The sequence below is a fragment of the Cynara cardunculus genome, assembly GCF_001531365.2.
Source record: "Cynara cardunculus var. scolymus isolate 2C chromosome LG 9, CcrdV1, whole genome shotgun sequence".
Lineage (NCBI taxonomy): Eukaryota > Viridiplantae > Streptophyta > Magnoliopsida > Asterales > Asteraceae > Cynara > Cynara cardunculus.
This window is the reverse complement of record NC_037536.1, coordinates 671,073-698,932: the sequence shown is the minus strand read 5'-3', so window position 1 is coordinate 698,932 and position 27,860 is coordinate 671,073. Positions and strand designations below refer to the sequence as shown.

Sequence of the window (27,860 nt, the reverse complement as noted above, 5' to 3'; positions counted from 1 at the left end):
GAGTTACAAATCTTAAAAGATACATCTAATTGTTCACGATATTTTTCTGATTTCTTTATTATTTCATGTTCATGGTCTTCATTTCAATTGATTTTATACATATATTGAAATTGGTTGTCTAAGTGTACAAGATTTTCGTTTCGTTCAACATATGAACAGATCCAAAGGAAGTATGAACATCGAAATCATCAGCATGAACTTAATGCGCTTGTACTCTATGTTCATATCTGCACATATGCACCACTATTATTGATTTTGAAAATGTTCATATTTGTGCATCGCTTGCAGTCTATGAACAACTTGTTTTCATTGCAAGACACAATCGTTGTTCACACGAACACATGGATGATGTCATACGGTGCATGCCATTTTCGCTGCCTCCATGTGTTCATGTGATCAGCGACTGTGGTCGTTCACACATTCAAATGCAGTGTGATCATAACGGAATCAGCAATATGAACAGAGTGTGATCATAAAGTTCAATATATAATAGGAACAGGGAGGGAAACCCAATTTTTTGACCAATTTACCCTTTGAACAATTGTTTATACACATATCAATTAATACATTAATTAAATTATTTATTATTTAATCTCATTTAATAATAACCGTTTGATGATAAAATGAACGATCAAGATCGGTTTGCATAGTTTGTACCATATGGTTGGTTTCTATTTGAACCAGCCCCTATATATATATATATATATATATATACATATATTAATCTATATTCTTTTCGGATGAAAATAAGAAATATTTTAAAAATTAGAGAACTAACTTTTTTAATATATATTTTATTTATCAATAGAATACAAATACAACTGAGTATATTCATTAGTGAATATATAATATATTCATTGATAAATGTACTGATCAAATTTATATAGTGTTTATTTATCAATAGACACCATAAAATTAGTTTCCTAATTCTTAAAATTTGGTACCTGAATCTTGTCTTATATATTATATGTTGTAAAATTTTATTTAAGAAAATTCCTCATTAAAAATGGAAAATATAAAATTTATGTTTAAACAAAATATAACTACAAATATTTAGGATCTCGTCGTAATGGATAAAAGTTGCGGTGCCATAGTATCATTTTGTTGAATGCCTTTATACTTTTTTGAAACTACAATATTAACACAAGTTTATTGTAATAAAGTGAATAATATAACTGGTTAACTTTGATTTTAAATACTACTTTTATCTTTAATAAGGTATATTATTATTTTATTCGGTGGCAATTATGTAATTTTTAACTTGTTTGTAATTTATTAAATGAAAAATTAGTTGAATACACTAAAATTAATTTAATAAAAAATTTAAATTACTAAAATTCTATTAGATAATGAAATAAATCAGAAATTATAGACTTTAAAATTGAAGAATTATCTTGCAAATATTAAAATCTTAACGGAAAAAAATAAAATGTTGGTGAGTATTTTTAAAATAGTGCAAAAAAACATTTATTGAAAATTATTTTATCCAAAATAAATAAATATAGTTGTTAATTCATTGACAAACATCTTTTTAAATTGAAACATGCCGTTGGTTGCTATGCTATACCCATACCCATACCCATACCCATGGATGTGGAATAGCCTTTTAAAATCACAAATAACTATTCTCTTTTCATATGTTGTTAATTTGATAAAAAGGCATTTTTATTTTTTGATCTTCTAGTCCTAATTATCATTATATTTCGTTGCAAATGTTGTCGTGTTAATTTTAGTTTATGATGCACTTTAAGTTAATTGAATTTAACTTTAAGTTAAAAATTGAGTATCTCTCAAGCTTATCGAGTGGAGTATTGAGTAGTTTGACTCGTGCTTGAATTAAGTGTTGATCGAATTGATGTTGAATGTTCATAATTTAAAACCAAAAACAAACATGATCAATATATTGTATTCATTTGGGTTCTTATAAAATAATTCCAACATTCTTTTTAATAAAACTATAATTTAAGTTTACCAATTTGAATTACAATCAATATCAAATATTTATAATATTAATTTTGAATAAACAAAATGTTAGATATTTGATTATAAATTTGTTTTTGTCAACCAATTCTAAAAACTTCATTACAATATATACAATACAATATAATATAAACAAATAAAAAGTTCAATAAATGTTTTCTAAAAAATTACAAGTGTCATAGCATGCTTTTTTAATTTCATAACAACTTAAATTAATTGCATAAAATACATCATAATATTTGAACAAAAAGTTGATTATCGACATGTCCTACACATATGTAATTCTTCTCTAAAAGAGGTTCTTGTTGGGTTTTTATCAAAACCTCCACTCTGGAACTCGAGTTTTTTTTTTTTTCTTTCTAGTCACAAGTTTTTATAAAAACCCGAGTATTTGAACAATTACAAGGTTTCTTGGCTAATTTTTTATTTATTGTTTTCTAACCAATGTTTAAATAAATATATAAAACATATAAGTTAAAATTGAAAAAAAAATATAAATTAATCATTTTAAATAGATTTACTTATTTCGTTTTATTTTAGTTTTTGTAAATTTTTATACAATTTTTTTTTTAAGTTTGAATATTTAGTTATATTATTATGCTTAGATAATTTTCAATATATAAGTTAGTTTACTGGCGATATGTATTACTGATATTTATTTAGTGTTATTTTTATTAAGATGAGTATTTATGTAATGTTATACTTTTTTTTTTTTTTAATTATAAGGCATTAATCAAATAAATAGTTGATTTAGAATTATTCTTTTATTTTCTTAAATACATATCATTATCATATGAATCTCCCCTCCCCCCCTCTCTCTCTCTCTCTCTCTATATATATATATATATATATATCTATATATATAATCTACATAATACTAATCTTTAAACAAAGTTATATTCTATAAATAGAAAATGAAAAATGAGATTTTCTTATAAGTACCTCCACTGTAGAGTTTTATTGAGCCTTTTGTTTTGTTAATGCAACAATAATACGATAAGGAAAACAAGGTTTTTGGAGGTTGTTAACGGCAAAGGGTTGTAGATCGAATCTGAGACCTATATTGTATTTGAATAAAATAATTTCGTCAGACCTATCTTATATTTGAATAAAATAATTTCGTCCATAATACATCAAAATATTAAATAAACCAAAGTAAATATTAGTTTAATATAAATTGCCATTTTATTATTACTTTAAAAAACATACTCATTTGTATCTTAAGAATATATATACAACCCACATAATTTAATAGAAAGAATTAACTCATATAATAAAATAATATTGGTTGGTATCCATTGTGCACTCACGATCGGATGCTTCTTCCAATTTGACAATTAAAAATAATATACACTATTTATTAACTTACAAGTTTCATCCCTGAACTATGGATCAATTGCAGTTTTAGTTTATTAGGAATTTTATTTTGCATTTTGATTCGGTAGTCAACTTTATCATGGTACTCAAAGCTGCAGCATTCATTATCTTCAATAACTTTTGTACACTCCAGATGTTAGGTTGTATGGTGGATTTACCGTTTTAACGATTGAACTTGAAGACAAGTTGGTAGAGAACCCATATGGGGAAAGTCGAACTTGGTAAGAACCTAATCACCTATATCATATGCTAAGGTGGAATTCGGTATAAAATGTCATATGGATGCTAAATATGTAAAAACAATGATGATAAGGTCATAGAAGGATTTGAATCTACATGAAGTTTGCAATGAATACAGTATCTCACACAAAGTGAAGACCTAAATGGTGGCAATTGCTCATTTACTTGTTCTCTTCATCAATAAATACTCCAAAAACACCCAAAACAATAAAGAAAACCCAAACAAAAAGCAAATAAAATCACTCAAACTTATTATATACTATGAATCTAGTATCATTCACTAAACAAACACAATATGTCTCACTCGAAGCTAGGATCTAGAGGGTCAGATATCCACAACCCAAAAAAGTAGGGAGGTTGTTTATGTGTGACGCACAAAACAAAACTGTTGAGAGGGGTTTCTTGATTAAATTCATCAGATATATATATATATATATATATTTGCAAAGTAATTGTGCTTTCTCTAACTCTACCATATAAAAACACAAAGGTAAACAAATCAAAAATACCAAAAACTCAAGCGCAATAGTCAAACCACCATGATTAGTTCTTTTGAATTTGCTTTGATTCAACATACTTTTTCTATTTTGATATTTTGAATTATTAAAACAATGAAGAAAAGGAATAAATTCAGAAAAAGAAATACGGGTTTAGAGACCAAATTGATATGAAACCATTTATCGTAAACCAAAAAAAAAATGCTAAAAACATTTCAAAGGACTAAACCTGCCATTAGTAAATAGTTCAGGGACTAAAACTACTCGAGACAAAAAATAAAGAAAGCCTGAAAGGCTACCGCGGGAATGTCGCTACAAAGTTGGAACATCCGCCGAATCAGCTTTGTTCGCCAGAGGGAAGAATGTGTGCAAACTGTAATGAAGTCATAGCTGTAAAATTCACAGCGCTAATTTCTGGATATATCCGCTCTACAGGGAGCAGCTAATTTCTGGGTTTTATTTGCCAATCTCGTTCAAGTTTACGATTCCAAAGAATTGAATGTTTTTACATATATGTATGCATCAAAGAAATTTGAAATTGTTTGATGTTTCCACATGGGTTTTGAGTTGATCACAATAGGAAGCAAAGGGTTTCCAAGTTTTTGCATAATCTGAATTCAAATTTCAGTTCTGAAATATTAATGGCAGAAGGGAAAGAAAAGGCAAAGAGATTGTATCAGGTCTGGAGAGGAACCAATGTAAGTTTTGATACTTGCAAGTGTCTTAAACTTTTAGGTTTGATTTTTGTGATGATGAAATGAATTCCTATTTGGGTATTGGAAACTTGGTGTTATGATGTAATTATCAATTTCCTAATGGTTTTTCTGAAACTAGGTACTATTTTATTTTCAAAAATTACTATAAGAATAGGTGTATCAATAACATAATTGTTTCTTCATAAGCATATTACATTGTTTTGTGTAATTTTAATGAAATTATACAGTTATGGGTTCAGATGTTAACATTTTTTCATTCAGATTGTTATTTCCGTTGTTTTTTGTCCCAAATTGACCATTCTTTTTAGCTACTATGACTGAAATTGAACAAAATGATGGAATTGATATGATCAGGGAATTTGTTTATTTGAGGATGTAATTGAAAAAAAAAAGGTGTAATTATGGTTGTGCTTTTATCTGTTTTACCATATAAATTGGGCAAATACAAATTTCAACTTCAATGTCAAGAGACAATAACTAATATAGAATGGAGTGTTAACTTTGTTTTTACATTACTTAAGTTGTACCCTGCTTGCTTTCTTGAGTTAGATCAAGAGTCCCAAATTGTGTTCATCTAAACTGAAGTTTCTCAAAGAAAGTTTCGACATCAAATTTGTTGTGAAGTTCTTATTTTTCAAGAACATTTGATAATGTTAAACTGAAGCAAAACCCAAAGTAGCAAAGTAGCAATTTGCCATTTTGCTTCTATGGGCTACCTTTTGAATTAGAAGATTGTCCTTTGCAATAATAAACTGTTTACTTTTAAGAATAAGTTGCTTTCTAATTGCATATCCTACCATTTTTCAGTGAATCTGATTGGAAAGTTAGCAACACCATGTGCTGTGCCAAATGAGCAAAATCCCACATTGGAAAGTTGAGGCCTTTTTGCCAAGAGATTTCAAACTTCTGAAAAGTATACTAGAATTAATTTTTTTGCTTGGTGTGTAGCATAGCTGTTAAAAGCGCACCAGAGGCGCATAATGCGCAAGAGGTTAGGCTTTTCTATGGTCGAGGCGAGGCGAGCTAAGGCGCTGTGCCTTTTGGGTCTAGGCACGCCTCATAATTCAGACTGAAATCTGTGTTCTTTTATACAAGTCTTCTCATCTCCTAGACTTGTACAAAAAAGATTTGTCATCTCACACGATTAATACACCAAATCCCTTATAAATACAGCCAAAACCCACCTCATCTATCATCTTCTCACACTCGCTCTTCCTCTCTCTTGATCGTGTACCAATTGGCTGTTGTTCCCTATTAATCGTACCTCTTCATTAAATAGGTAACATACTTGTGATGTTGATGATGAGGATTGATGAGTGACTACTAGTCATGACTTTATTCAGCTATGTTTGATATTAATGCTATTTGAAAATTGAAATTGAACTATATTTTATATAATGCTATTTGATTTATTATGTAGCTGTGTGTGTGTGTGTGTATATATATATTTTTTGATAAGATGCTCCTCGCATTCCTGAGGCCCGCGCCTAGGCCTCAGGACCCCTTTGCGCCTAAGTGCGCCTTGAGCCTTTAACAACTTTGATATGTAGATCATGGTGTCTATTTTCTATGCACTAAAACTTGATTCTCATTTCTTTCTTTTGCTTTCAGAGATTCTTTTGTGGGGGACGATTGATCTTTGGTCCCGATGTGGCTTCTTTGATTTTGACCTTAATCCTAGTTGTAGGCCCAGCTTTATCCTTCTGTATTAAAGTTTACCACACCATCAAAGTGCACGAGAAAGATCACAAAGATGGTCGTTACTGGTATGTTGTGCTGCTTGTGGCAGCAGTTCTCACTTGTCTGGTAAGAAAATCTAGCCTTTGTTTAATCTTATCCACAATTATTTGGTGTTCTAAAAAGCATTAAGCGGTGTTGTACAGTCGAGTGACTTTCTAGCCATTAATTGCCTTAGCGGGATTAAACAGATGTGTAAATGGTTCATTTAAATTTATATGACAATTACTTTTGTATTACATAAACATTTGAGAACCAAGTTTTCATACTATATGTTTGAATAGAATTACTTCTGTAAACATCTGATTTCATTAAGCATTGGATGTATTTACGGAAACAAGGGTCTTTATGGAAACAATTTCTCTCTGCGTACATCCTCCCTCCTCCCCCCCCCCCACAAAAGACCTTACCTCCGTGTGGGAGTGGGATATATTGGTTTTGTTTGGTTTCTCTCTTCTACTCCAACTAGTTCTTTCATCTCATGATCTTAAAATTAATTATCATTATATTGTTTTCTTTTTAACCTCAATGATGTCAAGGGTTATAAGCTGCATCTTGAAAGTGAACCACACTCAAAAAGATGATATTTGTTTATTTTGCTTGGATGATCCTCAAGAAACTGTCAGCTCTAAAAAAACGAAAACATCTGACACCTTTTTTGTCGTCCCACAGGATATATTGTTTCTTTTCTTGACGTCGAGTAGAGATCCCGGAATAATCCCACGGAACTCAACACCACCGGACTCTGAAGAAGCATTTGATATGAACACCCCTTCAATGGAGTGGGTCAACGATAGGACTCCTCATTTGAGATTACCAAAAACTAAAGAAGTGCTTGTGAATGGTCATTCGGTTAAAGTTAAATACTGTGATACGTGTATGCTATATCGTCCTCCCCGTGCCTCACATTGCTCCATCTGCAACAACTGTGTTCAGAGATTTGACCATCACTGTCCATGGGTTGGTCAATGCATCGGACTAGTAAGTTCATCTGTTACTATCAGTGTTCCAAACAGCTCGCCATAACAGGCTCAAGGCTTGTGTCAGACGCCACGTTAAGCCTGTGGCACGCCATGGCCTAATGCGCGGTTTTTGTAACGCGATAGTTGATTTTTCTTACCTTGTTTAATGTCTTTAAATTGTTTAATATCATTGACTTATTGAGTAATAGTAGAAAACATATATAATATTATATATGATTTAGAGATTTGCCGCCATATGTCACACCTTGAAAAACATCATGGCTCTTAAGGCTTAGCCTTGCCGCCACGCCTCACGCCATTTATAACCTTGTTTACCATTAATGATTTATTCTGTTGAAAATTGTTTACCGATGTTGTTGGGTCTACATTCATGCGATTTTAGGCCTCAAAATTTCCATTGGTCACATTCAAGTAGTTATTTTGTAAGTTGGAAGTCTTCATGGAAACAACCTTTCCATCCATTGGGTTCCCTTGGTCAAATGACCTTCAGATAGGTCTTTTTTAAAAATCCATGACGTTCTGACAGATTCTGACAATGCCACTGCATAACAGAAGAATGTCTCTTCCAAACATAAGAAAGCCTAGAAACTTGTCAGAAGGTCATGGATTTAAAATCATTGTCAGGAAATCATTTAGCTCCATAACCCTCAAGCATCCTATCCTCTCTAGGCCAGGCCTCATTGTGGGATAAATTGGGTTGGTTTTGGTTTTAAACATTCAAGTAGTTATTTCTGCTTTATGTTACAAGTGATGCAAGATTTGTTTGAGACTTGCATGGTTACGTTCATCGAATGATAATGGATTTCCTTCGTTATCTTCTTGCAGCGTAACTATCGGTTCTTCTACATGTTTATATCAACATCAACCATCTTGTGCATATATGTGTTTGCATTTTCATGGGTCCACATTGCGCACCAGGGCCCCTCAGTTTTGAAGGCTATGTCACAGGACGTCTTGTCAGATTTCCTCATTGTTTACTGCTTCATAGCGGTTTGGTTTGTGGGTGGGCTCACAATTTTTCACTTTTATCTCATGTGCTCAAACCAGGTGATCTTCATTTTAAAATATTATAGTATGATATATGGGTGCATAGTCTATAAAATTATGGCAGTTTATACATTATATAGGTAGGGGTGGGTTCATTTGAGAACCGAGGAACCAATGAATATTCATAATGAATTACATGAACATTCATAATGAATTACATGAATATTCATTGATTCATTATGAATATTCATAATATTCATTGGTTCCCCGGTTCTCAAAATAGTTACGGTTCTCAAATGAACTTTCCTTGGTTATATTTTGGCACTTACGAAACTTTGCTCTTGATACAGACAACTTATGAAAATTTCCGATATCGATATGATAAGAAGGAGAATCCGTATCACAAGGGAATAAGAAGGAATCTTATAGAAGTGTTTCTAAGAAAGATCCCTCCTTCACTGAATGATTTTCGGGCTTTTGTGCATGAAGATGAAAACATGGTGATGGAGCCCACAGGTTCGGATCTTGTACGTACCTCAAAGGAGAAAATCGACATTGAGATGGGAAACAAATTTTCAGAATTAAGTGGGATTTCACTGCCTGAAATTTTACAGAATTTGCGATATGATGAATTGGAGGGTAACTCGAAAAGCAAGGATGGGATTGTAGACTTAGATCTTCACCCATCTCCCTTTCTTTTTGAACGGAAAGAAGATGATAAATGTGATGAACTAATAATCGCTCATGAAACCGAAACTGTTCATCAAGTATAGAGGTAACCAAATCTACTCTTAACTATTCATTCATTGAGGCCTTGTGTCCAATATCACCATGGTTTGATTCTATCTCCGTCCCTCCAAACATGTGAAGACACATCGTTATTTTATTTCATATGCGTCATATTTTTATTTTCTCTCTTGTATAAAGTAATGATTTTCTGGTTTTTGGTGGTATGTGTTGGAAATATGGTACTGAGATTTTATTAGATTTTGCAGGTTTGGGGTTCAAATTATTGTTTCTTGTGAATGTAGAAGATGAATGCAGAAGGTTTTTGTAGATGAAACTGAATCTGAATGCAGAAGGTTTTTATAGATGAAACTGAATCTGAATGTGGGGGCTGTTTTCAAAGCAAAGCAAAACAAGAATGTTGCCATCTGTGACCAAAAAATATTCACTACATTTTGTTTATTTTATTTTATTCTGTTTCTATTTGCTTAAATTGGATCAGATATTTGGTATGTATGTTTTGTGATAGAATTTGCTGTGACATTTTATCTGCTTTGTGCATTCAAAAATCTTTTGTTTCCAAGTCTACTCTTTAGTATATAATATTTTTATATAGCAAAACCCGCTATGCTTCTCATCTTAACTCTCCTTCTCACATGATCATCTGCCTACATGAATTTACTTTCTCTCTCTTCCTTATATGTATTCATATGATTGGTGGACATAAATGAGACATGTAAATTTCGGACAATGTGATTTAATTCTATATTTATTGCATGTTAAGTTAGATGTATGATAGGTCTGGTTAGACAAAATTACAAACAAAAATAAAAATAGATGAACACACATTTTCCATACAGATATGAAAAGTCTTTTAACATATTAATATTTTGAAACAATTAGAAAATCCATAGATTCGAGATTAACTGAATCAAACTTTATCAAGATTGAGTTCGATGATGATTTGAGTTCGAGTTTATAGGAATTTGGCTTGAAATTCTACCGACTTTTTGTATGTGTATGTACTAGTTGATGACTAATATAAGAAAAGTAATGTATATTTTTTGGGACGAAATGGAAATCATATTATCGAGCATATGTTTGTTGGATATCTTGAAGCTACTCGAGCTTTCAAATCTTCATTGCGTCAAGCACAAGCTTGTATCAAGAAATCTCACCGAGCTATCAAATCAACTTCTAACTTAGGGTTGTTTATTTACAGCTTAATGAGCTTAATGGTCTGGGCTGCTTACTCGCTCAGCCATATAAAGCTTTTCTTTGTGGCTTAATTGTTAAGCCATGAAGCCAAAATGGTTATATGGAACAAGCTAGGACCTCTGACTTGTCCCCATCAAGCCATCTCAAACAAATTAATACCAGAAATGCCCTAGAAATATTCCAACCCTCGAACCAATCTGTCTCTCCTCTGTAATGGACTTCATGAGTTCTTCATCCAATGATATTCCTCTATGAACAATGATGGTGGCTTGGTTTTGAATCCAATGATTACGTATTATCTAGACATTTTGAAATCAATACTTGTGGTCGAAGCGGACTTTGTAGAAAGACTTCAACAAGGAAATGATCAAGAAACAGAACAGATTGATCAATTGTTTAGAAATCAAATCAAGATCTTGAATAACAGAGTGAATTTGTGAAATAATTCAGAAAAGATACCAATCTCTTATCCCTCGAACAAAAAAATTAATCCAGACAATTTAATCTAGTCTAGTCTATCTCAAGTTGACTTGGCTAGTTTACAACACTAAGATAGGATTTTGGCAATCCATAGATCAATATGTCTTATCATCTTGCTTCAAACTTGGGACCGAGGAAATGGCATTTAGACTAAAGTAAGTTGCATTTCATGCATTGTGAGATTAGTACTAGATACCTAAATGTTTGAAATCTCATACACATAATACCATAATGAAGGTTTTGGAAATGCGTTATATAAATAGGAATCAGACCAAAGTATGTTACATTTTTATGCAATTTACCAAAATAATAATAACGATACATATATTTATATTAAATTTACAAATATTATATTTATATAAAATATAAAATATAAAATTTACAAATATTATATTTATATTTATACATAAGACAAAAACCAAATAAGAATCACAAAAATATTGAAAACAAGTTTCATTTTAGGTTAGGAGGATTCAAGCTAATATTCTCATATTATTGAACATACTACAGAAAAAGAGATAATACTGTTTGTTTCACATGTGAAATTGGTTGGTTTTTTAGTTGTCATTTGATTTACCTCTTCCGATTACAAGCATCATCAACGAAACCAAGAACAAACATCAAAGTTAACTCAGCTAACGCCAAGGTATTACAACACAAAAATGTACATCACTTCAAACTACTCCAAATCAAGCCATTTCTTACCTACTTATCGGGAACGCTAAAAACGAAACACAAGGCGTCCAGAACAATGTCTGTTAACAAAAACAAGAACTCGAAACAGCAGGCCTTCTCTACCTTGAAATCAGAGGCTAGAAACGGTTTCTATGACCCAAAAAAAGAAATGACAAGGAACAGTGGAAAATAGAACTAAGGTCTCTGCATAACATTGTTAGAAAGGAGAGGAGGTTGTTCTTCGGAGTTGATACTTTGTTTCCGGAGGCGGTACACTTGGCAACACCTTCTCCACCTCCTGCAAAAAACGATACAATTATAAGAAAATTAGGAAAGATTTACGCTACACAAAATCAAACCCAGTAAATTCCACACAATGGTAGGATGTACTCAAATCTTTTCTCCACCAAAGGGGTAGTGAGGCTGTTTTCGTGAAGCCCCTCAACTTAAACAAAACAAACCAAACCAAACCAAACAAACACAGTAAATTCCACACAGTGAATAATGAATGTATGCACACTTTGCCTCTACCCCATGGTTAGATAGGCTGTTCCAGTATTGTAATAGTTGTAAAACATCATTATAAATTATGGCTCCTTGATTATTCACTTGTGAATAGATCATCAGAACAATGTTCAAGATCAAACAGATACCAAGGGGAAGAAAGAATAAGGTATATTGTCTACTTCATCTGTATCTATTTTTTTTTTAAAAGGAAAACATCCACATTCAAGCAAAAGGTTTTTTGTTGTTGTTGAGGGTCCTAGTATGCAACACACCAATTCAAAGAACATATAATATATAAATACACATGCATTTAGCCTTCTTATTTGAACCTCCCACTATACATGTATTTTATAAGAAAATGTCAAGTTTTTACAAAAAGTGGGAAAATAAAGTAAACTTACATGCTATGTATAGTTAATATCTTTTCATGCAAATATGTTTACATTGTTTAAAGCAACGTGTTTATATGCATGCAAAATTGGCGGTATGTTCTATGGCAGCATGGTATATATGCATTCAAATGGCATGTTCAAAGTATTTTAATAGCAGTTTTGCTTGTATTGAACTATAAATGTTACCCTAGAAGAGGGGAGGGGGAATTGCATAGTTAATATCATAAATATTTCTCGACTTTCCTCCCAAACATCAAATTCCATCTCCCCTCCCAAACCCAACCCAACCCCGATAATAAGAACCAAACTAACTCAGTAAATCTCATGCAAATGTAGGGTCCGGATTGACTCTATCCCAAGGGGTAGAGAGGTTGTTTCACCCCCCCGACTTGCAAAACAAAAATTAAAACGAAACAAGTAGGCAGACAAGAAACATAGGAAAACTAAGGCAAAATCTCTATTGGATGTAGGCCCCCAATAATAAAAATGTTAATGTGGTTGGACCCCTCTATCTCTTTGTTTTAGCTCTTAGATGAGATGATCAATAGACTTATATTTAGCAAGATCATGGTTCAACTCTTCCTTTTCATATTTGTACCATAATGTATGTTGTACATATATTCCACTTTCTTTGTTTTATTGCATGTCAATGCGGTTCTCCACTTACAACCTCACTTCCATGTGAGGGATATTTTCTGAAGCTTTCAGCTTGAAGTTGCCTAGATGATTCAGTTGTCTGTTGGAACCTATGATCAAGGCCACCCTAGTAAAAGGACCTTAAGCAGTTTCTTTTCTATGAAACCAGGCTGCAACTCACAAAATAGAAAATCGGAGTTGCACTTCAGTTGGGGGTAAATCTGTCTATTAAGTTCTATATGGATAAAGCTGCCTGTGTAGATTAATCTGTCTATATAGGTTGGGAAGGTTTTTGTTTGGGAGAGGTTTTTCCTAGATGGAAGAAGCATCTTTTGAATTGGGAGAGACAGGTTTAGAAAAAAAAACTTCGCTTTCTGCATAAAGAGTCCCCTAGAAGCTTACTGAATAAGCCACTTTCTATATCATTAAGCCACTACCAATCAGTCATGTATAAATGACCGAATAAGCTGAGTCTATTGAGCTCATTAAGCTGTTAACAAACAGGCCCTAGGCTAGGTCTCGCTAAGAAAATAACAAATCTTTGACAAATAAGCTTTAGTGACTAACTTGAAGGCAATATAAACCCTGTGAATACTCCTAATTCAAAAACATGGGTTTGATTCACACTCCATGTTCTGAGAAATATTTACCATCCGAAAAGAGGAAAAAACGGAGTCTTTGTCTAAAGAAATGCGTTGAGAAAGGGCAGATGTATAAGTGGGATGGGATTGATCTCAGAATGACCTAAAAATAAGTTGCTGATAAGTATTGACCAAGAAGGTTCAGTCAGACACAAAAGGCATCATGATTACATCCCAAACACATTATGGTCCAAGAGGCATCAAATTCAGGCACCCATTAAGGAATTGCTGCTAAATTGTTGATCTTCCCTTAGAACATGATAAAAAATACCCTTGACAGAAAAAAAGCCATATACCACTTAAACTAATGAAAACAAGGAAGATGAAGATGCAAAATATACAGAACAAGAAGTAATTTCTTTACGTTCAATTCCTCTTGTGGGTTTTACATCATTAATAGAATACAAAAGTTCAGCCAGTGCCCAGGACCATGAAAAATACAAACGGGCCATAACTCAAAAGAAAAACCCTATAAACCAGAACCAGAACCAGCAACCTTCAAACCTAAAACCAAACACATAACTGGCCTGCAAAGACTTTTTTAGCGAAAAGGTCTATGAAAGCATTACAGTATTTATATAACCCTTTGGTCCAATTAACCACTTTTCCTACTCAGAAGCTAACTGACTGACTTCAACAAACAACTGAAACGTGTACTCGGAATGTTAACATTAGTGAAAAACAGACATGTCTATAAAAAGATATAGAACTAGTCGAAGGTGATGATGAAAAGGCTTGACCATTGCACCATTAATTCAAGCCTAAAACGAGCTTCAATAATTCAAACTAGTTATGAAGAATTCAACTCATAGTTGATAAGGAGCTTGATCAAATAGTTGGTAAACCTAAACAGGCTGTAAAAGTGAACTCCTATATGATCTATCTTCTACTTGAACTTGAGTCATAATTTATGCAATACTTTCTTCGTTTTATCAACCGATTTCAACCCCGAGTAGTTATGCTTACTTTCTGGTCTCACAACTAGGTTTCAGAATGAACGAAGAGAGTTACATGAAGGAATGATAAGTCTCCACTAAAAGAAAAATTCATTTCGTGACCAATAATGACAGTGCTATCAAAATGAAGGATCAAAAGACATCGTCATAATGACTTTGAGAGAGAGAAGGCGGAAAAAGCAGATATGTATGTCAACTTATTTAACTTATAAATGGATAGGTAGTGTCCACAAACAACAAAATACCCATACACCAAGCATGCAGTAATAGCAATAACCGTAAATTCATTGCGCCCAAGGTATATAGTCCTCAATGAGTATATAAGCAATGTATTTTCAGAAACAGAGATACCTTCTGCCTCCTGAGTCTTTCATTTTCCTCTTCCAAACGTGAAACTTTGTTCTCCAGCTCATGGGTGTAAGCCTGTTCAACCATACAGCAGTTTCTTATCACATTTTTACAACAGGGAAAGAGAGAGAAAACGGTACTGTCTGGAATCACAAAACACAACTAAAAATTGAAAATTGAAAAACATACCTGTTTTCTTGCTCGTGAGCGTGCAGCAGACTCCCTATTCTTGATCATTCTCTTTTGCCTCCTTTCCACAGTCTTCTCAATCACAACTCCAGATGCAACTCTTTTCCGTCCAGCCAAGTGTGCGTCTGATAAACCTCCCATCAAAGGGGTAGGAGACATTGTCATATGTGTCTCAGGATAGCCCATCTCCATCACTGGGTTAGCAGCGATAGCGAGGGACGGTTGAACTTGATAATGGCCTGGCATAACCACATGCTGCTGCTGAATTGGAGTAACTTGGTATTGCATCCACTGTGCTTCTTGTGTATCTTGTGACCCAATTGGTTCAACTCCTATAACCAAAACCTGTTTTTTCTTACCAGGAGAAGATTCGGCCACAACCCCTGCCTTCACCAAAAAGTCCTCAAGTGTCATCTCACCAAGAGTAGGTTGTCTCTCCCTACTGCCCTTCCTACCAAAATCTTTAAAACTAGTACGGATGTTTATATCATTATCATCAGTATCCTTCTTCTTTTTCTTCTGACCCTCTTGGATATCTTGCCACACCTCATCAACAGTCTTCTTGGTTAGATCCGTGGCCAGCGAAAGGCTCAATTGTCTAGGCAGAGAGGAAGCTGAAGCAAGTTGAGTGAGTTCGGTGTGGTCAAAGGGGCCATTGTTCATACCTTGATTAGCTTCAGCAGTCCAAACACTCTTAAGAAGTTCATCAAGATTCATACTACTTAGAGGCTTCCCTAAATCCCCTAATTGCTGCTGAACTTCATCCAAAGTAAGGTTATATAAAGACCCTTGTCTTGCCAATCCATCCAACATAGGTTTTTGTGTACCACCATTTGAACCCATCGTCTGAATCCCCATAACCCGAACCCGAACCCCCCAACTATCTACTAGAAATCAGAACCCCAAATGCTAATAATTAACAAAGAAACTTTAACTCCTAATCTTGCAATGTTAAAAGCGTAAGAAAACCACCCAATTCACAGGATTCGTGAAGCGAATGCTAATCAAAGTTGCATGATGTCCATTTCTAATGTTTAGAGCAACAAATTGGATAGAATCACGGGAAACACATGGAAAGAGATGAAGAACTCACTTGAAACCCAAAACCCAGAAAGAGAAGAAATGTGGTTCAGATTTTAGCTGCTGCTTCTTCTTCTTCCATGCAGCAGCAGCAGCAGCAGCAGCAGCTGGAGGAAGCAACAGCACAGCAGCAGATGGCCAACAAAAAGAATACAAAATCAGTTACTGAAATGTAATATTAAATTTGGTTTGGTTAATCCGACGTAATCGAAGCATTTACACATTCCATATTCTCTTGTTTTCAGGTGGATGAGTCAATTACAGAACCATCCTTGGCTATAGGTCTGGTGGGTCTGGTCTGGTCGACCCTTTCTTGAAAAACAACCCACAATAACCTTTTATCTTTTCAATTATTTTAGGAAACAAGTTTTTGTGAAAATACCCAACCCAAATGTAAATGTAAATGTTATGTAAGAAAACCATTATTCTTATAATTTCTTTATTTGCTTCTTATCTTAGAACTTCATTTTTATATGTTTTATCGATTTGTTTAGGTCAGTAAGTCGTCTTGTCATTCGAAGTCTATTTTGGAGACGTTTAAAAATTGTTTAAAGTCACGTCGTATATACGACTAACGGGCCATTAGTTATTTATTGATACGGTTTTCTTTTTCCTTTTTTGAGAGGGATAAAAGAGGTTTATGTTATTTTTAACTTTTATTTAAGTTGTTAATTTAACGAGTTGAACATGATTTGCTAATACAAAATAATAGAACCCCATCGGAGAATGCTCTTTGGAGGAAATTTTGAAGATTTCTTTAAAAATAAAATAAAATAAAAATCTTACAAAATTTAACATTAATTATACCAGTGCAGTGCTTATGTCAAAAGTTACACAAGTACAAGGTTTGGCCTGTGAAAGACTTATCGTTCAAAGTAAACAAGACGAGATTTGATGACGCAGAAAGTGGGTAAAAACCAGAGGATAGAAGAGGTATGGACGTCAAACAGGTACGTCGTCCTTAATAACAAATATTACAAGGAGTGGTCGCGAGAAACCACAACGTGTCGTGTGAAAACTAAAAAAATAACAGTAAAATGTCTTGGATCGTCTTGCAATTTGTTCATTCATGCAGTAGCTCGAGAGCATTCAATGATTAGATTGTATTTTCCTGCAATCCGTTGTCCTTTGTTTGAATGGTCTTTATCTTTTTATAGTATCTTGAGTATGGATGATGACAGTTGTACACAAATGATGTTAATGAATCAATGATTGTATCATAATGATGAAGTTACTCTGGTGTCCGGTGCATTGATGAGATAGATCGTCATTGATTGTGTGTTATGACCTGCATTAGATAACGACTTATAGCCCTCAACCCCAAACTCTAACAAGAGCAATGACCATTCTTCATCCAACTGTCTTCAATCCATCTTTTCATTCGAAACAATTCAAACATGCTCAAAAACAAGCTTCAACATTAACCGTACCAAGCTACAAATAAACAAATCACAAGATGTAAATGAAGATACTTGAAGGTTCACATATTAAACACTAAACAGGGAAGAATGTAAAATAGCCATTGTGTATTGCTTGTTAGGAAGCTTCTTCCTAATACAAATGCAGATTTAAACACACCCTCTACATAAATAAGATGACTCTTGAGGTTGACCAGATGTACATGAGGGATGTTCTATTTCTAAAGTAAAATAACAACAAAAACGTCACATTTTTTATGATTATTGATCCCCGTAAATAGGAACAAAGACCATACTATACCCAACACAAAACTAGTGCAAGGCAAGTACAATTTTCAAAAACAAGATTAGAGCTAACACCGAGAAATAGCTAGTCAATGATGTAGGTATATATATATATATATATATATATATATATCTTCTAAAAGCAAGAAGAAGAAAGGTAAAACAAAGAAGCAATATCAGCTAGATCCGATGGTAATTGTGAATTAGTGATAGAAGAAAATATTTTACCAGGAGGACATTCTTTCCAAGAGTTTATTCATGACATGGCTGAACATCAAACAAGCCTTGAATGATGAGGATCCTAATATAGAACATAAGTGAAAAGGGCTTGATAGTAAGCGAGGTTGCAAGGTGTCTCTATGTAGATATCGTAATTGTTCCATATTTCTATTCCAAATATTTGAAATTTACGATTATAGTTCACGAAAGAGTAAATATATAACACAAACCAAACCCAGTAAATCCTAACAAATGTAGCGTCTTGAGAGGTGAGATGTACACAGACCTATCATTTACCCAAATACTAGAACGATTGTTTTGTGACTACCTCCAGCCGACTTTTGCAAGAATGAGAGGGAACAGGTCGAAAGAACAAAGAGTAGCACATAATAATCATAGAACAACAGAAAGTAAGGGAAAGTAACGCGTAGGCGATACAAAAAGTTAGGTAAGACAAAACACACATAAAAAGAGAGAAAACATATAACATCCTATCAATGTTACCATCAAGCTCCCCATATTAAAAGAAGTTATTACTACCCACATGATTTCTCTATACAAAGATATGGTGGTGTGTAAACTACCAGCGTGATTTCTCTATACAAAGATATAGTGGTGTGTTTGATGATAGATTTGTTAGATACTACTCTCCCTGCCCCGCCCCAAACTAAATCTTCATTTTGCATCAAGTGTCCAGCAATTTCTTCTCTTAAACTGAGTTATATATGTTTGGTAAGTTGTACTCCCATGTAATTGAACCTCTTTAGCCTCATCATCGACCATGTGTTCATCAGTTTGATCATATTTAGAAAATAATTAACTTATCACTTAAACCCTCATTCATTATAAAGTTAAACTGCAAAACATGCAATGACGTCCTTTGAACCTCAAATGAAAACGGTGTCATTCTCTTCAAGATTGGAAAACATGCTTTCTAGACATGATAAACATGTTCAATGACAAGTTCTAAGTTTTACATGAGAATGGTTAAACTTTTCATATTGTTCACCATACGTCAACGATAAAAAATCTCAAAACCAGTATCTAACATTATGGTACACTGACATAAAGCATTAGTATACGCAACATCACAAAGATAATATTTATCTGAAAACGGTAAATAAAATAGTTAATAATGATATAGGATGTATTTAAGGCACCAAACGCACCCTACATTAAATATAATAGTCAAAATAAATTTACTACGAAAAATCAAACAAATATAATTGTATTATTATTTACCTTAAATATTTGTCATAATATTATCCCCAGGTATGTCTGGATTTGAATTAATGTAGGAACTATAATCTCTTTAGAAAACTCGATGATTTGATCCAAACACTTCATGAAATTTTTAATGAATTATTTGTGTCGAGTGTTGGAACCTCGCTTCACCACTACATAATGTTGATGTGACCTATAGTCATCTTCTCTTTGATGCATATATTTTTTGTTGAGAATTGTGATACGAAACAAGGATATGCAAAACAGAAAGTTCTAGAGTTTCAGGCACGGGCGTGCTTAACATTACTTAGCAAAACAGAAAGTTTTGGGTGTTCTGACACGGCCGTACTTTATGATCAAGCACGAGAGGGCGTAGTGTTAATTCGTGAAAAGAAACACAGCCGCAGCTTATAATCAAGCACAGCCGTATACGATGACAATTATGTTTTTCCTAGTTTTTAGCATTGGAATCAAATTGGAATTTCACCTACGGATTAGTATAAATACCCCCTTGAGTTCCATCAGGTATAAAACGAAATTGAGAGCTTAGAAGCCTTAGTTTGAGTTTAGAAAATATTGAGAGAGATTATACACAATTTAGTGTTTCAGATTGTAATTTTTGTTTGGTGTTTAGGTGTTCTTTATCAATAAAAGTTCACCCTCTTCCCTGTCGACGTACATCACCATTCACCATGCCGGTGGTGAAACCACGTAAATCTTTTGTGTTTCTTGTGTTTTTGCAATTCTTTGGTTGATTGTTCGTTGTGCTTTCAATCCTACTTTGTTTTCTACATTAGTTGTTGGTTGACATCACATACTTGATTATCGTCGAATAAAGTTTATTACTTTATTTGGTTTTGGGACCTTTGTGGTGTTCAAAACCCCAACAATTGGTATTAGAGGTTCGATTTTGATCATTGGCACTCAATGGAACATATTCAAGCACTACTTGAAGCAATGTGATGATTATTCCAAAGAAGACGAAAACTCAGGCAAGTTCATCAAACACTTCTTCTAGCTATATTATAGGTTTGTATGTAGCCTCCGGATCCACGTTTAAGATTGAGAGGTGGAATGGGACAGAGACTTTCGAAAGTGGCAGTAGAAGATGAAAGCGTAACTTCGAAGAAAACAGGTGCATCTTGTTGTCTATGAACTAGACGAACTCACCTCTGATGTATCATCATAAAAATTGGAAGAGATGGAAGAATGGGTGAGAAAGTGATTTCAAAGATAGGCTCGGAGACAACTGCACAAGCTTTAGTACAAGCTCGAAGAGCTCTAGGAGGTCAAGGGTTCAAACCTCACTAAAGGTGAGGAGGGTGTGTGAGATTATTTGTTCTATTTGCCATATATAAATATTATATAATTCAAAAAGAAGAGCTCTGCCTCACAAACTCTCACTAATAGTCTAAGCTAAGACCGACAAGGAAGGATCATCTTCATCCATTATCGTGAATGATTTTAGTGATGCTCTAATCGCATCAATTGAGAGTGTGACTATCAAATGACAAATGGCTGTTGGATTTTGGGACTTCCTTCCACATGACTCTATATAAGGAGCTTTTCTCGTCACTTAAAGAAAAAGAAGAAAGCAATATCCTCATGGCAAACAAAGCGGTGTGCAAAAGCTTGGGCATCGGTACCATCAAGATGAGATGTTTGATGGCATTATCCGAACTATTTCGGATGTAAAGTATGTTCCCTTCATGACCAAATTTCTCATCTCTCTTGATCAATTGGCAAAGCTTGGAAGCAAGATTAGTATGCAAGGCAAAGTGGATCCAAGTGGGGTAGTCTTCGAAAAAACTTGGACTAAGTTGGCAATAGAGCTTTGCAAAGTGTGTTACATGAAGGCATGAAGCTCACACAAAAACAACTAAAAAATCAATTCGATTATTTAAAATTCAAATACTCGAGATGGGTGTACTTGATAAATAAAACATGCAACATTAATGATCCAAAAACAAATACATTCAACCTATCAAATCAAGAATCGAAAGATGTTTACAAGGTTAGTTTTTAATCATAATTTTTTTGAATAACAATAGTAATGAGTATTATATGAAATAATATTTTTAAATTTAGATGAAGGATCATCACAAAGCAAAACTCTTAAGGACCTCACCCTTGCTATTCCTTAAAATGTGTATCATTTTACTCGATGGGACATATACCGCCGGTGCCCGTGTTTATGCCCCTAACTTAATCCATGAGAGGTTTGAGGTTCCATCATCATTTAGTTCTTATATCCAAACACTTCAACTTGAGGATAATAAAGATGATGATGATGAATAGCATACATTTGTCGAAGGTTCTCATAGACCACATGTCGAAGAACCAAGTGCAAATCCTTCAAATGTCGTTCTCAAGCTGATTCTAGACCAAAGAAGAAGAGTAAAACCTCGATCAACTTTAATGAACTGGCTGAAGATACGTCTGTTGCACTTAAATTGCTTGTTTTACAACAGCAAACTTCAACTATGGATGCTTGTGTTGACGGTTGAATATGTAGGATCCTCTTTATAGTGCAGCCTCTGGATATTCTTGGTTACTCAAGGTTATTAAGAGAGACATAGCTGAAGATGTCTTCAAACCCTGTTAACTAAAACAATAGATTTCGAGGATGCAAGAAGATTAAGATTCACGGAGTAGTGTTCAATATTTTAACAAGTAGTTATTTGATATCCTATGTATTTGATCAAGTTGTTTGGTTGAGTTTGGTATTTGAACATGTTGTTTGGTTATGTGTTTGGTATTTGACTATTTCGAACAAGTGGTTTGGTTATTTCATATGCTTTTATTTAGCTTCTAACAGGTTCAACATGGATGATAATCAGAAACTTATACTTATCATTATTATTTGGTTGCATCAATTCTACTTTCGATCAAGACACTTGAAGATAAGAAGAGAGAACACATTTGCAATGACCGGACATCATTTTACAGATGAGTTACTTTCAGGTAATAGTAGACAATGCAATGACATGTTACGAATGCCACATAATGTATTTAGTCGACTATGTGAGCACTTTAAAGCAAAAGGTTTGTTAATGGATAGCAAACATATATAGGCCGAAGAGAATATGTTATTTTCTGGATGATTATACGTCACAATCGTTATGTAGTGGTGAAACGCACATTCCAACACTCTTAACACAAACAATTATATAATATTTTTACAAAGTATTGGATATAATGATCGGGTTTGCTAAAGAAATTATAGTTCCTTCATCATTCAATCCTAATCATGACATCCTAATAGGAGGTGAGGATGAATATTAAGGTTTAACAATAATACAATAATAGTTGTATGATTTTTCGAACTAAATTTATTTTGACTACTAGCTTTAATCTAGTGTGATTGGTGTCTTGAAGGGATCTTCAATACATGTTATCTTTCTTATGAACAATATTTGTATAGAGGAAAAAAAAGAGGCGAATGTTATCAAAATCTTTTGGCAGTTTGCAACTTCAACATCGTTTATACTTTTGTTGTTGCCCAATGGAAAGGGTTGCACATGATTCTAGAGTGTTGCCCAAAGCTATATGAAATGTAAAAAATGGTTTTCCATTTCTTCCTCTTGGTATATTTACGATTTATAAGTAATATATTTACTATATTGATATATTAACTATTTTATTTATTGTTTTCAGATAAATCTTATTTTTTTGTTGCTATGTATATGAATACTCAATTTATGGCATTGTACCGTAAAGTTAAATATTAGCTTTGAGGATTTCATCGTAGACGAGCTGAATAAGTGTGAAAAGTCTAACCATTCACATACAAAACCTAGAAATGTCATTGAACATGCTTGTGATGTTTGAAGCACATTTTCCAAATCTTCAAGAGAATGCCCTGTTTTCACTAGAAGTTCAAAAAGGCATTATTGTAGTTTTCGCGATTTGCAACTTTACATAAAATGAGGGTTTAAGTGATAAGTTATTTTCCAAATATGATCCAACCAAGACCAAAGAGGTTCAATCACATGGGAGTACACTTGACCAAGCATATATGGCTAGTTTAAGAGAAGAATTGCAGGAAAATTATTGCAATATGAAGATTCATTTGAGTCGTTACGAGACTGCGTTCATATTTTCTACGTGTATGGACCTGGTCCTGCGGAAAGGAAAAAGAAGTTCACGCTCTTCCTAAGGGAGGATTCAATTGATATACTTTAATAGGATTTCTATGTGATTAAAATGGACAATGGTATATTTAGGCTAAAACGGATTACTAGTTTTACGAGTAAAACTATAATTCTTTTTATATAAATTTAACATAATAATATTTTGATGGGTAAAATACATAATTACACACATTTAGTAGTTTACAAAAACAAACTATCTCGTCGATTCTACTTTTCAACTTCAACACCACATTTTATTAGTAAGAAGTGAAATAGGGTTCTAGCACCTCTTAGAAAACAAACAGCGCCTAAGAGGTTTTAAGCTCTTATCACAAAAAAAAAAAATAACTCTAACCTCTTATTCGGTATAAGTAAACATAAATGGTGAATAAGAGGTATTTTCCAAAAAATTAAAACAGCACCAAGAAGAGTCAGCAATCTCTACTCTAAAAATGACATAATTATACACCTAGAACAACAAAAGAAGCATAGTCATCTGCACAATATTTTCTACAACTATGTCTAAGGCCAGTGGACCATAGAAAAGTAATTAAGAGTATAGAATATAACAAAGGTTCAGTCAACAAAAGCTAAGAAGAAAAAAGAAAAGAAAAGAAAAATCATAAACACATAGACTTCCAATAGCTCATTGAGATTGTCCATAGATGATGAAACTAAATGAGTAATTAAAGACCAATGTGATGACGAATCTCCCTAAGATGGTTTAGAAACAAGTACCTTTCTTTGATTTACACACTTTATTTCATTGTTCCGGTGGAGTTGGCTCATCAAACCATCTTGGCGGATCAAATCCTGACCCACCTGAAACGAAAAAAATAGGCAATAGCATTATGATTTATGCATTTCATCCTACATGCATAGACATGTTATGCAACAAGTTACTATACTGTAGTTATTTCCATAAATTATCTTTAATAGATACGAAATAAACATCCAAGCAACCAAACAATATGCAAATGGTTTTCCAAAAATATAAATTACCCAAGGGATTGCAACGACAAAGCCGCCATGTGGTTAAGATTGATCCCTTAATAACACCATACTTCTTGTAAGCAGTCATGGAGTACTCACTACAAGTTGGGACATACCGACAACTATTTGGCATTAATGGTGAGATTTCCCCTGTTTAGATAACCAAAAGAAAGTCCACATGATTTATATAATTAATATTAACAATCATGTATAATGACTTTCAAGAATCGGCCGATGGCAATATTTGACTAAGCAAACTAAAAGTTCATCTTGTTTATAACCGAGTAACAAAGTCGGAGAAACTCACTTTTGTAGAACCTCAGCATGGACAACGCCACTTTGACTCCAAAATCTTCTTTGTTGTCCCCTATTAAAAATCACAAATTAATTGCATTTTAAAAGTACTCACTTGTTCAAACTTTTATCACACCCTTTGTCCCATTAAACGAAAAACCGACTATAAGGATGCGTCTTTGGTATGCGAACAGGACAAGATTAGCGAGACTAAGGTAGGTGGGTGAATGAATTGTCGAAGGTTTTAGAATTTTAATTTGACATGGGTATTGAATAATTTACCTATCTTACCTCATCTCCCAGGTTTTTTTTCCACCTATTTTGATGTCCCACTTGGTCCCGTCTTATCAAGTCACACCAAACATGAAACAACAAGGTTTTTGTTTTGTCTCATCCTCTCCCACGTACCAAATGCACCTAAACATCTAAATGACCCCTTTAACAATGACAAGTTGACAACACTTCTAAAAGTCAATATGATCAATAGGTTGAAATATAACGAGTAAATGGGTATCTTCCACTTGAAAGTTTTGAACAAGAAAAAAGATCAAAATCAATATGGACCATCCAAGATAGAGATTGTTATTGTTGCATTTTTAGTAGAAATTTTCCATATGGACTTCAAAGGGTTTTATTGCCACTTCTACTTGTTATTCAGTGTTTGTTTTATTTTTGGCTAAAATGCAGGGATCCTGCCGATTAATTTTTGAAAATTAGGGATCATTTACTAACACAAACCAGTGAAGCACCTACCAGGTAAAAGTCACCACCCTCCAGGGTAAGATTCCCGATCATCAAAATAGCATTGTAAATGGGTCTCTTACCCAGTAGACGCCCGTCTCTTACCCGATTAACGTCGCTTACCCATTGAGGTGCGGAAAGTGTTTAGTCACTGGTAAAAGGGGGGCAAGTGTTTCATAAACAACCAAGTGTCTTCACCTCTATAAATCAAACATTTATCTCCTCCTGGAATTATGATAATTGCGCATATAGACAAAGCATAAACCCATTCACAAACAAATCTCACCTTGTGTCCTGCTCTGGTCGGATTCTTTTCCCAATTCACCCACAATTGGAAACTGCAAGCAGCTGCTTCTTCGAAATCTCTTCAATACGGAAAAAAAAAACATATAAGTGAATGTGAACCACAAATACAAAATGGAGTTTTGGGGATCAAACCTTGGGGGCTGTAACAGTCCGGCACAATTACTCGATCACTAAAAATTGAATTCAATCAACAAACCGTCAAAAACCTCCATAAAATACATACTTTTTTGTCTTTGCAAACTGGATTTGTCCAAATTGAACTTGAACCCCCAAATATGGATCACCAATTTTGCCCAACTACAAAGGGCTAATTTAGAAATAGAAGAGCAAAGAGTATTGAGAGGGAATTTTACCGAACGCAAACGGACGGGAAACCGAGGCGGAGAACGTGGCGTTTTGTGATGAATTGAGAATTTGGGAGAACTTGTGCGATTAGGGTTTATGATGGGTGCGAAAGAGATTGGATGAACATTAAGGGAGCAAACAAGCGCCATTTTTGACTCCTGTGAAGTCTCCAACACGGATGAGTAGCCGGTAGATATAAGTGAGTTGACAGGCCTATAAATTAGCCGGAATCTGATGAGTTATTTTGAGGATGCTGCTATTTTACTATGAGAGTATATGTTTTTTAACCCAATTTTAAACTACTTCATTTCCAAACATATCAAATCCAATTAGACCCAAGTTGTGTGTTCCTTTGATTTCCAGATCAAGCCATAACTGAACAGCCATAACCAAACCAAGAATAGAGCCGATACCAACTTCAAAGAAAATTTTAGCAAGAAAGGAATAAACCATATTACGTTTCTATGCGATTCTTTTGTATTGTTCGGACCGACTTCTCTAAACTTAACTACCTGTGAACACTCACACATCAACCATGCACGAAAATGTCTTTGTTGATATATTTTTTTCACCCTGGTATTCGATATTTGACCAACTAAATTTACAAGATCCAAAACTATCCTCACATACGATCAAATAGGGCAAAACCATTATGGAACAGTTACACCTTTCACAAGGAGTCGGTTTCACTTAGGGGTCATTTAGGTTAGAGCTGATCATTTACGGATTTGGACTCGACCTAACCTAATTTTCTTGTTCACAGACCTAATATGGCAAACTCAAGTCATTTTTTACAAGCTTGAAAACTTGCTCATATCCGTCTCATAAATGGGCCGGGCTTGCCTATAGGCTAACATAGCCTAAAAATCTTTTTATACTTTTAAGAAAACAAAACTTATATAAATCACAAATTATATAAAATAATCCCAATTGTATAACAATTTTTAATAAATACATAACAATGTACATAATTTTGAAAAAAATTGTTTGCAAAATACGGAGCATTCGGTAAAACAAATGACCAAAATGAGATGATAAATAATTGATCAATTGAGGTAGTTATGGTTTCTTTTTAGATTCAATGAGTGTTACTATTATGAGTCATAATTAAGTGAGAGTCGATAAGTATCAATAATTTTCGATTTTAATTATGATAAAAATATTAACGGATTTTTTTTTCTAACGTCCATGCTTCACCCATTAATTTTAACAAGTTAGTCCAGGTCCATTATTTAAAAATTGTAATCCAAGTCCGTGTTTCTAATGTGCCAGGCAGGACGTGTCTAGTAAGTTGTTTCACCCGTAAACAAGTCTAATTTAAATATATGATCTTTAAATAAGTTTTTAGTTAATGTAACACAAAAAAATGCTATATACGAGCCCCTTGGTTTGAAACCATGGGATACACTTTTCAAAATGAACAAGTTTATATAGAAGAGGCCTTTACATGAACTCCATGGACGAATGAGATATTTAGGGGCAGTTTATTAAACACTTACTTGGTAAGTGTTTACCGAATAAATTTTCTTATCGGATG

General features: G+C 33.7%; 3 protein-coding genes across 11 annotated transcripts; 1 reads left to right on the top strand and 2 right to left on the bottom strand.

Moving 5' to 3' along the window:
- Positions 1 to 4,439: 4,439 nt before the first annotated feature.
- LOC112518110 (probable protein S-acyltransferase 4) lies at positions 4,440 to 9,823 on the top strand. Of its 2 annotated transcripts, none has more exons than XM_025125688.1 (6): positions 4,440 to 4,792; positions 6,422 to 6,616; positions 7,220 to 7,528; positions 8,356 to 8,577; positions 8,868 to 9,292; positions 9,513 to 9,823. In XM_025125688.1, the coding sequence occupies exons 1-5, from the start codon at positions 4,736 to 4,738 to the stop codon at positions 9,288 to 9,290; spliced, it is 1,206 nt and encodes a 401-aa protein (XP_024981456.1). In that variant the 5' UTR covers positions 4,440 to 4,735; the 3' UTR covers positions 9,291 to 9,292; positions 9,513 to 9,823. The 2 variants fall into 2 exon arrangements, with proteins under 2 accessions (XP_024981456.1, XP_024981455.1); XM_025125687.1 differs by having other exon boundaries at positions 9,504 to 9,823.
- Positions 9,824 to 11,571: 1,748 nt separating this feature from the next.
- Positions 11,572 to 16,707, bottom strand: LOC112518231 (ABSCISIC ACID-INSENSITIVE 5-like protein 2). The gene is made up of 3 exons (XM_025125852.1): positions 15,286 to 16,707; positions 15,100 to 15,171; positions 11,572 to 11,914 (listed from the first exon to the last, which is right to left on the bottom strand). Exons 1-3 carry the CDS (start codon positions 16,141 to 16,143, stop codon positions 11,834 to 11,836), a joined length of 1,011 nt encoding a protein of 336 aa, XP_024981620.1. The 5' UTR covers positions 16,144 to 16,707; the 3' UTR covers positions 11,572 to 11,833.
- Positions 16,708 to 17,292: 585 nt separating this feature from the next.
- Positions 17,293 to 26,570, bottom strand: LOC112518053 (UPF0161 protein At3g09310). 8 transcript variants are annotated; one of them, XM_025125598.1, is made up of 6 exons: positions 26,332 to 26,563; positions 25,959 to 26,037; positions 24,945 to 25,004; positions 24,647 to 24,787; positions 24,383 to 24,466; positions 17,293 to 17,799 (listed from the first exon to the last, which is right to left on the bottom strand). In XM_025125598.1, the coding sequence occupies exons 1-5, from the start codon at positions 26,470 to 26,472 to the stop codon at positions 24,408 to 24,410; spliced, it is 480 nt and encodes a 159-aa protein (XP_024981366.1). In that variant the 5' UTR covers positions 26,473 to 26,563; the 3' UTR covers positions 17,293 to 17,799; positions 24,383 to 24,407. The 8 variants fall into 8 exon arrangements, with proteins under 8 accessions (XP_024981366.1, XP_024981362.1, XP_024981369.1 ...); XM_025125594.1 differs by having other exon boundaries at positions 24,945 to 25,007; positions 26,332 to 26,558; XM_025125596.1 differs by lacking the exon at positions 17,293 to 17,799 and adding an exon at positions 18,201 to 18,369 and having other exon boundaries at positions 24,945 to 25,007; positions 26,332 to 26,562.
- Between the last annotated feature and the right edge of the window lie 1,290 nt (positions 26,571 to 27,860).